This window comes from Chelon labrosus (genome assembly GCF_963514085.1).
Source record: "Chelon labrosus genome assembly, chromosome: 19".
NCBI lineage: Eukaryota > Metazoa > Chordata > Actinopteri > Mugiliformes > Mugilidae > Chelon > Chelon labrosus.
In genome coordinates this window covers 22,310,629-22,324,447 of record NC_140352.1, presented here as the reverse complement: position 1 = coordinate 22,324,447, position 13,819 = coordinate 22,310,629, and the positions used below count along the sequence as shown (strand labels likewise).

Below are 13,819 nucleotides of genomic sequence, written 5' to 3'. Positions count from 1 at the left end.
CATTGTGCCTTTTTTTCTTTTCCGGGTCGTACCTTTCTATATACCCCTCCGCCACTCTCCCCCGCTACCGATTGGTTCCGTGGTACGGGGAGAGGGCGGAGCCTCCCAGGTGCAAATGGTGGTGTGTTCACGGGCAGTAGTTAGTTAAAAACACACGCATGCATTAAAAACATAATAAATAAAATGGTTAAAAACAACACAAGTAAAAGCATGCAAAGGTTAAAATTCAATAAAACAAAATATTCAAATCATACTAAAACCCACACTTCTGCCCCGTGACACTAGTGTTAATACTTCAGGTTTTCTTCTGTTCACCTCTTCCTAATTTGGAAAAAAATCTTGAAAGATCTGCTTGTAGTTTGATGTGATATCATGGATCTGTGTGTAAACACTCAGCCACATCAAGCACTATTGTAGAGTCATATCTACACCACCTAAAGAGTTTCAGGAGTAAGCAGCCACGTTAAAAAGAATATCAAACACACAGAAATAATCAGTCGTTTCAAAAAGAGACCCAATGACAGCTGGGACCGGACAAGCAGTTACGGAAAATGAATGAATGAGTTTTTGTTGGGATTTTTTGAGAATTATTCAACTTTAAAAAAGAGTTCACATCACAATGTAAAAAAAAGCTCCTATACGTCTAAAGGTTAACTTGAATAGTAACTAACCAGACATAAATCTATGTTACAATGCTGTTCATGTAATGTACGCAGAAGAAACAGGCTCTGATGCCTGTGAACATTCTTCTCTGCGAGATTCGCTGTTAAGCACAGATGTGAATAAAAGAGAAAGGCGGTGAAGGAACGCACAGAAGACACATCCCATCTATCTCCATAGCTTGAGCAAATATTGAAACCCATGATGTGAGCGCGTCGGGCCTCGCACTCCTCCTTCACTTCTGTGACAGATGTAAATGGATGTTTCAGCGGTTGGCTGTAATGCATTTTTAAACAGGCACAGCAGCAGACAGCAAATGAACGTGTCGCGACGGCAACACTCTCCGACTGGGTCTCCATCTAGTGCCGCCTGCTCTGCGCATACCAACACACAAGCCCACGCTCACACACGTCCCTACACACTGCTGTGAATGGCTGTCATTCATCAAGTTTCTCAGTACAATGGGCTCAGTAAAGGTCCCATCCTTCAACTAAAGCACCTCCACAGCGCGGTGCCCAGCCGAGCCCCGTGCCACTGCATCACATTCCCTGTCATCCGCAAACACTCCTGCACAGTAGGATGGAGAGATGATTGGGTGAAACTGTTGTTTGTTCTCCAAGTTTAAAATGAAATGGCTCTGCTTACCCAGATGACATCGCAGCAGGCTGTTACCGCTGATTAGACCGTCCTTGTGCATGAGAAGAGACAGAAAATAGGGCAATGACCAGAGATGAGGACTAGTGTGTGTACAGGGAGCTCCAAGGGTGGCAACTTTAAAAACATGCAAGCAAATGTGGAAACACATTCAAAACCTTTGACACATATTCATCACCAGGAAGTGCACTGCAAGTACAGAAGACACAAATTTGAACTCAATAAATAACAGCAAAACAGGTTTACAGAGTCACTAAAATTGTAATTTACTGATGTTGACAACTTGGGTTGAAGATTGAACTCGCAGTATCTATTATGATGAAATGATTTTAACTCAGTGTCCATTAAGCAGTATTTTGGCTCAGTCGTAAACCTTTCCACCCTGAAGGTCCCTGTACCAGTATTACCAGTGTCATTAAAACATAAGTGGATGCCATATTTAGAGCTGCCCTCCTAAAACTGGATGGTTAGAACAGGTTTAGCGTTGCTGTGTAGAATTTTAGGACAGGTTAAATGACACCACTGTCACTGACTCTGGCTGTTTTCTCTCTAATTTACTGTTTTGTTTGGACAGAAGTAGAATCTACATTTTTGCTGGAGTTTTTCAAGTCTGGCTCGACTTGTTGTATTTCAAAATTCCCCCCAGACGTGTCTCTTCTGCATGGACCCCGAGGCTGTTCATTTTGGATTTTTTTGGGTGGATGTTTATTCAGGTGTAAATTTCAAAAACTGTCCCAGCGCTTGATATACAAATGAAGCTTGCATGTCACACAGTGTGAGATAGCTCTAATAAAATCTTGTTTTTTATCTGTGTCTGACAGCACAGTCTCAGTTTGAGGTGTGTCAGACTGCGTGCCGAGTGCTGGCAGAATTGTAGAGCTGAAATGTAAATAGACGAGGTATTTCATATCAGCTCTTGTCCAGTGCTGCCAGATTGGGCTGTTTCACGCCCATATTTTGCGGGGAAACTTAGAGTTGAGAGGTTGAACAAAATTCGGGCTGGTCTGGGATCATTTTGGCACATTTCCTAATTCCTTTTTAAAGCTCATTTGAAATGAAACCAAAGTGGATTTACCCTTCCCAAGATAGAAATACCTTCCTGTCCTGATGAGCCACTCAGTCATGCAGTCTGCTGCAGACAGCATAGGCTGTTGTGCAAAGGTATACTCACAACTTCTGCTATGTATGTGTGAGTGTGTGTGTGAGAGAGAGATAGAGAGAGAGTGCCTGAGCACACTGATTGTGCTCTGCTTGTGCAAAGAGGAAGATTCCCACAGTATTGTCATTAGTCTTCACGTGACAAGCAGTGTTTGGTACATATGTCTGTGAAGGTTCTCTGTCATCCAGGTTATAGTATATCCAAAAAGCATTTAAAAAGGCAGCTGGACTTGTAGAGTTTTTGAAAGACGTTTCACCACTCATCGGAGTAGCTTCTTCAGTTCTAAGGGACTGGTGGGAAGTTAGAGGTTTAAATAGGAAACTCTGTGATCAGAAACTTGCTTGATTTGTTTCTGTTAATGACCAGAAACTGGTACAATTAATTCCATTAATGGCTAGATACTTACCTGTCGTTGAGGGAGGACTGTTTGTCCCTGTCCCCTTGCCCTGTGAATGGTGCTCTAATGACCCTTGTCAGTCAGAGTCTCCAGTCTCAAGGTGTGAATGGGGTTGAAACTTCTTGGTGACAGCAGTTAAAACTGTATTGTAAACAGATGGCAGATCTCAGTCCACCTCATCTGTTTAGAGAAGGTTTCTCCAGTCTGACATAGATGGCTTCCTTTACTCCTCTTTCAAACCATCGGTCTTCTCTGGCTAAGATTTGGACGTTGTTATCTTCAAAGGAGTGTCCTTTGTCCTTCAGGTGTAGGTGGACTGCTGAATCGTTTCCTGATGAGCTGGCTCTCCTGTGCTGGTACATGCGTTTATGGATGGGTTGTTTGGTTTACCCCAATGTACGAGTCTGTACACTCCTCACTGCACTGAACAGCGGACACCACATTACTCTGTTTCTGCCTTGGTGGTTTGTCTTTAGGGTGGACCAGTTTTTGCCTAAGTGTATTACCAGGTTTGAAATAAACTGGAATGCAGCGTTTCCTGAAAATTCTCCTGAGTTCCTGAGTTTCAAACTTATGATTCATTGGTGTTTCCTTTTCTTTTCTCTTCTTCTGCATCATAATCTGATTGGTTAGGTTCTAGATGCTGGACATTGAAGCTTGCACACTCTGAGAATTTGATTATATGTTGCTGAATTCACCGTAGGCTGTCAGCAAAGCTCCAAAATGTCAGGGTGTGAATGTGTCTTGCGGTGGAATGCAGAAACATCCTTTTGAATCGTAGATTTCACCGTGTTTCACTCTCGCTCGTCAACGTTTTATCCCAGACAGCTAACTATTGCACAGAGGAAAGGGCCCTTTAAGTATAAACTCATGTCAAGTTTGAAAGCTCTGGCAAAAGACTAACACGTGGACTTTGAATTCCGCCTGCTTTAGCTTGGGATGGAAAGCTAATAACACCAGTATCAGTTCATAAAGCTGATGAGAAAAAGAGTCGCCTTAGTGTTAAAGCAGGCAATTATTTAGCCATCTAAGTGTCCAATATTCACTCTCAATTCCAATCGGCCCTTGATCCTTCGCATGTATAGAAATATAATCAGTTCTCAGAGTCAAGAATGCTTTTTTGATGACTTGCTTTGAGAATTCAAAAAACACAGTTCCACAAGGATGTGAGCTAGAAACACCACACACCAGCAATGTACCCCAAAAACCTTCACTGCCTGAATTTGTAGTTTATTCCCGTATATCACTCGTGTCATGTAAAACTGTGACATGTGTTATTTTATTCTGTTTTTTTTTTTTTTTTTTAATACTATATATAATGTCTGTGTTGCTGTAATGGTGGAGATGTGTTCTTGCTTTGTTTAGCTGCTGGTGAAAGCATTTTAGTTATGTTTTTTAATGATGAGTGCATAGATTCCCACAGTCTCTGTGCCTTTACTCTTAAATAATGCAATTTCAAAAGAATAAGAGTGCCTGTGTGTGATAAATAATGTATGCCAGCCCTGTTTTAGACACGTTTTTTTTTCTCCCCCTCTTAATGTTTCTACTGTAGCCCTCGACTTTCTGGATTCTGTTTGAAGTAAACATGTTTCACAGGGTAACACTGAGGTTACAGCAGACTCCCCTCAGATTCCCACACTCTCTCTCATCTGTCGTTATGTCCATTTCCTTAATTTTGGGAAGTTAAAGAGATTATTCACTGACTTAATCAGTCATTAGTTGCTCCAGCAGCAACTGAAGAAGTACGATGTTGCACCTTGTTATATTTACATGTGAGTAATGTCAAAAAAAAAAATTCACATTTCTTTTTCATAAATCTGTATTTTCTTATAAAAACCAAAAGGCAACATCACCTACTTTTGTCGTGAATTATCTCTTTAATCGTCACCCCCACACTGCTTACAGTCTGTATTTCAGTTGATACAGAGCTCCTCATGGACACTGAACAAATCTTTCATTGCTTTTGTCATTGCAGGTACCCATCAGCACAACTATAACCATGTGGCTCTAGGTAGCCCCACACGCACACCTAAGAATGGTAAGAAAAACTAGAGGAAGAGGCACTATATGTATAGCTAGTGTCAGAGGTGCGGTCTGGACCTGAGCAGAATACAGTGCTTGACATCTCTGTGTAAAAGAAACCCTTGACATGGTCCTCTTTTCAACCCTCTCCTCCATGAATCCATTGTGTTATTGAAAATGAGGCTTTTTTTTTGTTGAAGATTGAATCATAGAAGTGTCACAAGCCATGGCCGTGTACATTTCTCTGTGAGTGGGATCAGGTCGTCGTCCCTGCCCATCTCTCTTTCTTTTAAAGGGAATACAACTGGCTGAGGATCGACTTAATGTCGTGTCTAGGTCATCCCGCCCTGCGGTTGACGGACCGTGTGGGACTTGATATGTTCCCTGCTGTTACCCTGAGTAACAGAAGTTATCACCATAACCTCACGCCCCCTCGGAGGGGCATCAGCATGAATTGGTTTTTATTACTGATGTCATTCAGCTGTTTGTCCAGAATAGTTTTTGTGAGGGAGTGGAAGCTGGCCCGGGGGTCGCAGACTGGTAGATGTGAGGAGCAGTGGTTGCGTAAGGATGCAAGGTGGAGGCTGGAGAGAGAAAAGACAGCAGAGATAAAAGGGAAGAAAAGAGCCATCAGCAGAATATTCACTGGCTTCTGTATTTATTTAACCGCTCTGATCTTACCATTTGATTTGTATTCTGTTAGTTTCAGCCATAATTACAAAAAAAGGGATTTGTTAGCACCCAGGGACTGTACTTGAATTCTGACTTCTGCTTGGATATTATTGACCATATGGTCCACATACACACACACACATAACCACACGCAGAAACACACACACAGAGATAAGTACTAGGAATAAATGCCTTGGAGACTTATGGAAACACGAGAAATCCATTTCAACAACACATCTAACACAGAGACTTTGATCACAGCCTGCCTGAAACCCTTCAAATTTCAGCACGCTGTGTATTTTCTAGATAAAACCCATTGCCACAAACCCTCCCTTCCAGCAATCCATGACTGAAACAACCAGGAGATACACAAAGTCCATATCACGAGCAGAAAATGTGCAATCGTACACAGAAGTGCAAATGCCTCTGGAAGTGAGAGCCGGCTTCATTTGAATAAGAGGGGATTTATCTTGTGTACTGGTTGTGCTGAATCTAGTTTTATTTCTGTGTACAGTAGCTTCTGTTTCTCTCACCATCAACATGTTTCTGAAATACTTGTTTTTCACTTGGGTTTTGGTAGCTCACCGATCATTGAGGCGTGGTAAGTCATACATACATGATTTTAATTTAGTGTGAGTTCTCATTTGTCAGCACACGTGTGTACACATAACACCACTGAACAACCCGTACGTTTGTGTCCTCCTTTCTTCCACTCGAGCTGGTGCATTTTCAGACCTGATTTAAGTAGCATCCTTGCAGCTGGTTCGATTCTGCTTTGACGAGAAACAAATTGAGTCTCGGAATTGTTTTGCCCCCAAGAAAAGTATAGTATACGAACTGCCAGCTCATTGGATTGCTGATGCATACGAGCTGATGAGTTAAAATTGTATCTGTGTTAAATTTTTGAACATTGTCAACAAATCCGACAAAAAGACGAAAACCAAATCAACTATGGGTCAGACTCAAAGCTGGTGCTCTAATGTTAAATATGTAATTCTAATGTAACATGTAATGTGTGACAGGCACTTCTATGTGTTGTTAATGGTTACCATTTCATCAGTGTATCTAACTAAGCTCTCCTGGAGTTGCAAATATACAAATATAAGTTAATACACTGCCACGTATTCACATATAGTTTTCTTTGTCTGAGGAAAATGCTGATAGTCCCAACAGCCTAATCCTTTAATTACGCCTTTGCAAAACACGTAAAGTTGCTAAACTGCTAGCCTCGGTGGCTTCTAGACGCCAACAGTTGCCTAGCAGTGGCGTTCTTACAACTTACAGCTGATGAGTTCACAAGTTACCGTTGGAGGAAGCAGTCGTTGTAAGTCAAATTAAAGAATGAGAATGAGAGAATAACTCAAATGTAAAGTAATATAGGATAAGTTTCAGCTGTGAGAAATGCTAATGCTACCTCCAGTTGATTGAGAATAGTTTTGGCATATGTAAATAGTTACTGATAGACTGAGGTTGAAACATAACAAACCCTTCAAACAAGACATTTGCGAACAGTGCCATTCAAGTGTCCGGCACAATGAATACCACTCCAGTCTTATTATCAGCATATGTGAGTGCAGCCTCTGTAGCCAAAGCTACAAGGACAAACTACTTGGTTTTGTCCTTTTCACTGGATTTGTTGCCAATCAGATATAATAACACCAGCCTCATGCAGTAAAAAGCTGAAATCTGCAGCTATTTGCAGCTATGACTATTTGAGCCAGGTCTGCGTAGTTGTACTGTCCGTCCTAATGAAGCAGTGAAACGTGTTTGCTATTACGATACCTAACAGCATGCCACAGTGTGAGTCGATTCCTCCCTTATTGATGCAGCGTGGCAGACAGTCCGCTCTCAAGTCATCCTTCAAAAACCCCTCCCTGCAGCTCCCAGGACCCCCCCTGCCGTCGCCCGGCCCTGTTGCCACCCCCTTCCGTCCTCTCCTGTCGAGCTTCCCTTCACGTTGCACTTTGGTTTTTCCTTCCTTCTTGTATTTCAGTCTCCTTTCTGTCCCTTTTGGATTCTCTTATCTCCATCTCTTCTCCCCTTACCCTTCCTTCTCTCCATCCTGCAGCAGTTACCAAAGCCTTATTTTTATCTGTCCAGTGGAGGCTGGTCTGGAGCCGCACCCATGCCCCGCCGCTCCTCAAGGCGTGACATACTCACCGCTAGCAAGGGGAGAGCGTGATAGAGCAAAAGTGAGGATGAAAATGAGGGAGAGGGGAATACTGGAAGAATTAAAGAGTGAGGGAAAGTGGGTGGCAGCATGGTAGGACAGATAAGATTGAGGGAGCGAGGAGACGGCAGTGAATGGGACAGACTGCCGATGTTTGTGTGCGTGCGTGTGTGAGAAATACAGATAAAGAGAAAGCGTAGAGTGAGAATAAAAGACAGCTTGAGTTCAGTTCCCCCTCCGCCTCCTCCCCCTCGTTCCTGTGAGTCTTCCTGGCATCATATCACGCCGCATCAACAACAGCCAGTCCAGGCATTGCTCCTTGCCCTTTGTCCCAGATCACATCACAGCGTTGCCACAAGCAGGGTCACTCCGGCACACATCTGTTGTTTGGAGTGTTGTCTTTTTTTTTTTTTCGCCTCCCTTTTCTTTTTTGGACCGCTGTTTCCTCCCTTCAAACCACCACGTCACCTGTCAAGTCAGTCCCACACTAAAATGCTCAGTGAGTGCCTGATGTGTCCGCCTATACTCCCCCGTCACTGCCACCGGCAAGTTGGAGTTGTAGATATGCAACCACGTCTCAAAGGCAGACGGCCAAAGTATTGGCTCAGTGAATCTCTCCTCTTCAAGTTATGTTCAACTTAGAAAGAAAGAGGTAAGAGAGAGGATAAATGCTTGTGATGCTACAGTAACCTTTGACTACACACTTTTACAACCAACAACCTGGGCTGGGATCTGTAAGTCCAAATTCTCCAAGCGCTATAATTTTATTTTATTTTATCATGAGTCAAATGAACTGTTTTACAAAATTGCCAGGATCTAATTCTGATGGGGATGTACCCTGGTCCCTTTTTAATTTCGTTTTTGGCCTAAAAAAAAATCATATTGTGAGAATCTGACTGAGGGTGTGGATTCCAAATTCCAAATGCTGCCTCCTGCTCCTTCGGGACCGATAGTTTACTGATATGGCAGCGGAGCATGGAACAGATTAGGGAACTTATTTAGTAACTCTTCCCACTTCGGCAATGCACTTTTCCCCATGCCGCACACATATAAAAAAAGCAGTGACAGCTTTAAAAATCTGCTGCAGCTCATTAGAATTCTCACCATCTTGCCAAAAGTCCATAAATGAAAGTGGGCTGTTGTGTAGTCACCGTGCTCCGTACGAGCCTGTGTCTGTGCTAAGCCAAAGATTGTTAGACAATGAAGCGCCACTCCATCAACACTCCACCGCTAAGAGTGGGCTGTGTTTTTGGAGTTCAACGAGACCAACAGAGTGGCATGTTTTCTCAATATCGAACTCAGGAAACAGATCTTTTACTAGATCATTAACAAGCTTTTACAATTCTCATCAAAGGCCTTTTGTTTATTTTATATGATGACATTCATCATATTCATGCAGCTTTAAGTCCGCTCAACATATTCCACCCCAGTCATCCCCAACCTTTCTGCAAACAGAATTTTTGGATTCATGTGACATGTACATGTACTTGTACCATATATCAACTTGAAGTACTTGTGGAAAATGATGCTTACAGAAGCAGAACTCATTGCTGAATCCTAACCCTCCCAAAAAGATTCCAAGACCAGCTATATGTTGCATTTGGGTCAAAGTGAATTCCTTCTTAGGTCGTTACAACCCCCAAACTCCCAAAGACAATATGAAGAGCATTTTGTCAATGTCTTCATTGGCTACACTCCTGGCAACAACACTGAATTATTAACTCTCTCTGTTCGACCGCTCGCACAATAATAACTGAGCTGCCATTTGTTTTATACACAGAGATTATTTCAGAGCACCACTGCCTCCAGGAAATATTTGTATAACTAAAACTCCAGCTTGTCCATCACGTTACTCTTTTTTTCTCTACCTCAGCAGGTGATCTTCTGTGAGGGCTGCCTGGGGTTTCTTTTCTTTTCTTTTTATTTTTTTGGTAGGGGTGGGCGGGATAGGGGGTGGGAGAGGCCAGCCTGCCCATTTTTTCCTCTTCCCTCTTCTGTGTCTGTATATGTGCGTATGTGTCTCCAGAAAACAATCGGATAAGCGGCATCCTGACCTCGCAGACGGAGCCCTACGACCTGTCTTTCTCGCGCTCCTTCCAGAGCCTGTCACACCTGCCGCCCTCCTACGAGGCGGCCGTCAAAGCCGACCTCAGCCGATTCTCGTCCCTGAAGAAACTCAGTAGGTCCAAGTTCACTGCACTCCAGGCTCCCTGCCCCGATGACCTGCATGATAAAAAAAAATAAAAATACTGCATTAAGTGTGCTTTGACTCCTGGCTGGGACTTACTGAAGACATCGAAAGTGTCTCAGCAGTGAAAATGATTTGCCTGCTGTGCTGAGATCGTCAAACAGTAGAAACAAGTAGTCACACACATTTTTTTTTCTGGAGATTTCGCAGCCCCCGACCGAGCGAACATCTGAGCGGATGGAGAGAGCTGTGAATCAAAATCAGAAAGTAGCCATTTCTCAACTCCGATCCTTCACGAAATTACCCTAGTCATCTCCAAAAACTATAAGTCATTGATATTCCATGCTTCCCTTGTTTCCACTTAAAGGCTGCAGCCACTATTTCTCTTGGAGCGTGTAAGTACATTAAGTGCCTTCTTGTGCCTGGGTCGGCTCGGTATTGATTTAGTGGGGCTACGCTGGATTTCTGCTGCGTAATGAGGTCTCATCTCATGATATTCTCTAAGCGAAACGCAAATATTCCTTAAGGCTTGTGTAATTTCATCACGACTGCCCCACTTCAGTGCTGGCTCGCAGTCAAAGTGAAGGATGACGATCCACAACTCATTCCGTCAGGGCTCACTCCACACTGGCTCCCACTTGTAGCTGCCAGGCACCATTTCAAACTAAATGGTGAAATGAGTGTGGAGGATGCAGCGCTATTTACTGGTTCTCAGTAGTACGGAGAGAGGGAGGGAGACAAACCCCACCCCCCCAAAACATTACAGTGTTTCTACTTGAAGAATGCTTGGGAGCATTAACATAATAGTATTTGATGGGCGGTAAAACAAAACCAAATGAATTCAATTGTAAGAGACAGAAGCCCACAAAAGAGAGAGTGTTAAAACTGAAAATATCCGTAGGCAGTGTCCTTCAGTCTTCCCAACTTTCTTTCTGCTTCCAAAGCAAATTATTTGTTGCAGCAAATAGCCAAAAGGCTCTGCTGTTTCCTTTTTTTTATTTAGCTCAACTAGTGTCTGCACGATGATAGATCATGTTGGATTGTGCTGGAGGGAAGATAGAGGAGCATTCTCATTGTTGAGATAATAAAAGAGAAGAATGCTACTGCTTATTAATGCAAATTGGTATCAAACTGAAGAAAAAGCATTTAGCCCATTGCAGTGTGGGACAGTATACATTGCGAGTTATTCATTCACTCTATGGTAATATGGTTGATGAGTCTGCGACGCCCTGCCCAGATCTTGAAGACTATTATGCCCGAGAAAGGAACATCTTGTTTTTATTATCTCTCATAATGAATCGATTTGCAGCGAGAACCCGTGGCTCGCCGCTGAAGGGGATTTTGGCAGAGTGTAATTTGGACAGGTGGTGTGAACACTGCTGCACCCATTATCGAAATAGACGGTGTCACGCTCAGAAGTCATCTGTGAATTCTGAATAAGGTGGGGAGGTCTGCTCTCCATAATTTATTTCCACCAAAGAAAGGACACTTGCGTTCGTCTCTGACTTAGCAGGATAAACATTCATGCACTGAATTATACATGTTTCCATATTTGAATGGTTTATGCTGCTGTCTTTTTGACGATATGTCTGACAGAGTTGTTTTTAAATGTGCGTCACTATGTGTGTGGTTATATATTCAGATGTGAGTCTTTGTGCATGGGTTTGTGTTTTGTGGCATGGATTTGATGCTACATTCACTCCTACACTCTTGTCCTACGTCTCTGGAAATGTATTCTTGTATTTTGATCTGCGTCTGGATGCATGTTTTATAGTTCTTCTTTTTGGTTGCACACTTGAATAGGGATGAAACATCCACTCAAGGATTTTAAAACGTGTGCAGTTCTCAATGTGGATATATACAGCAATAATACAGTTAGCATTCCAGCATGTTCAGATGCCTGCGTGCTTCCCTCCATATCTGTGTGATATGATGATGTTTGTTTATAGACTCTCACATGACCTTTGTAAAGTTTGCCCCCACAGCCAGAGCTGCCTGTTGAATCCCAGATGAAGCCTGGATATGTGAATGTTATGTGCCTAGCATGTAATACGGTCTGACTGTGATCCTCTGCCTCTGTTTTCTATTCCCCTCCATGAGCTTGGAAAGGTGAAGCACAGATGGCTCAGCCAACACTATTCTCTGCATTGTGTGCGACTCTCTCCAATTCCACTTTATCCTGTTTCTCCCCTTGCATTGTAACACCTACCTGTGCTTTCTCTTTCTTTCACTCCCCGAATCTCCTCTCACCTCACGCCCCTGTTTTTTATTCTCGTCTCTTCAGCAGCAGATAAAGAAATCGTCGACGACTACTACACTCGTAAGCGCCACCTGCCTGACCTGGCAGCAAGGAGCACTCTCCCCTTGCATGTTCTCAAAATGAGTCAAGAGCAGGTGGGTACACAACCGTTCGATTGAGGTGTGCAGGCTTCAAAACGAGGTCATGCTTTTTGCAATTTTCTGCATCTATGAGGCAAAGTAAGAGTGCCATCTCTGAGTATCCAGATTTGAATATGTTAGAAGCTATAACTGTTATTTTGCTTTCTTCTGCAGTAGTGGGCGGCACAGCCTTTTACCCCTCAGCTTGTAAATAAACTCACCTCATTCATCTTTTGCTCAACAGCACCGGGAACAGCAGCAGCTCCAGAGCCAGCCCCCGCAGTCCTCCATCTCCCAGGCCCCTCCCCAGTCGCAGTCTTCACAGCAGCAGTCTCAGCAAAGGCAGAGGCCCCGTCGCGTTCAGAGGGCCATGTCCCAAGATCGCGTCCTGTCCCCGCAAAGTGCCCCACAACAGGATTACAACACGTCCTCTAACGGCATGTCCCCATACGGAGGAAGGATCCTCTCAGATGAGCAGCTCCTGTCTGCTGAACGTCTCAGATCTCAGGAGCGTCTTCTCCCACAGGACCGCCACACCTCCCAAGAACGCCTGTACACCAAGGACCGCATGTACTCCAAGGACCGTCTCCTGTCGCAGGACCACCTCTACTCAAAAGACCGCCACTACTCCCAAGACCGCCTCTATTCACAAGATCGCCTGTTCTCACAAGACCGCCTCCTGTCCCAGGATCCTCTGCTCTCACCGGACAAGCTGGTGATGTCGCTGAAGCGTGGCATGGTCAGCAGCATCTCTGCCGGGTTTCACGGCAGCGACAAATCAATGTCGCGCGCCATCTCACACACAGACGTGTTCATACCGACCACGCCTCTCATGGATCGCTACAAGATGACCAAAATGCACTCCCATCCCAGTGCCTCTAACAACGGTGGCGGTGGAAGCGGTGGAAGCGGGGCACCGGGCGCAGGAGGAGCTGGGCACTCCAACACTTTAGCCATGAACCAGACAGCAAATAAGCGTCAGGCATTTGCCTCCAGACGGACTCACACTGTGGAGCAACTCCACTACGTCCCGCAGCACCACCAGCAGCAACAACAACAGCCACAGCACTACCGCACAGGCAGCAAGACTGAGGTGACTGTGTAACAGCAGCCAGGGTCTACCTGAACTGGACAGGAAGAAGCACTGTTGTGTTCCAAGGGGGTGGGGTAGACTGAAGTACATGAGTACACTGGCCTTCTTTTAGAGTAGGATGGTGGCGACTTCACTTTCTCTGACTGAGGTTCCTCCACAGTCGGAGATTCCAGGACCAAGAACACTAGACAACTGAGAGAGACCGGAAATACGAGCTACACTGTACACTGAATACACAGGCCCAGCTACATCCGAAGCCAGAGAAGGTTGTGGACAGGGGAGGTGTAGTATTATCCAGCTAACTTGCCTACTATTATTTCCACTGTCTTGATTATCGTATTCATCCACAGGCTACGGCCTCATTCTGTGTATGTTTTAGTGGGAAACACTGATAGTGTCTGTTTAAGCCTTTATCAGCCCCCTTT

At 44.1% G+C, this 13,819-nt stretch overlaps 1 protein-coding gene across 9 annotated transcripts in view; it reads left to right on the top strand.

Annotated features, from left to right (window-relative positions):
* Nucleotides 1–13,406, top strand: part of LOC311504790 (shisa family member 6) — a gene marked incomplete at both ends in the record, with an annotated part of 66,094 nt that extends 52,688 nt beyond the window's left edge. For 2 of the 9 annotated variants that reach the window (XM_084568075.1, XM_084568073.1), the window contains 5 exons: nucleotides 4,846–4,908; nucleotides 6,145–6,165; nucleotides 9,761–9,913; nucleotides 12,210–12,316; nucleotides 12,546–13,406. In XM_084568075.1, the coding sequence (XP_084424201.1) occupies nucleotides 4,846–4,908; nucleotides 6,145–6,165; nucleotides 9,761–9,913; nucleotides 12,210–12,316; nucleotides 12,546–13,406 (1,205 nt within the window). Of the gene's footprint in view, nucleotides 1–4,845; nucleotides 4,909–6,144; nucleotides 6,166–9,760; nucleotides 9,914–12,206; nucleotides 12,317–12,545 lie in introns of all 9 variants that reach the window. The other 7 variants (XM_084568076.1, XM_084568080.1, XM_084568078.1 and 4 more) reach the window with 7 other exon arrangements.
* Between the last annotated feature and the right edge of the window lie 413 nt (nucleotides 13,407–13,819).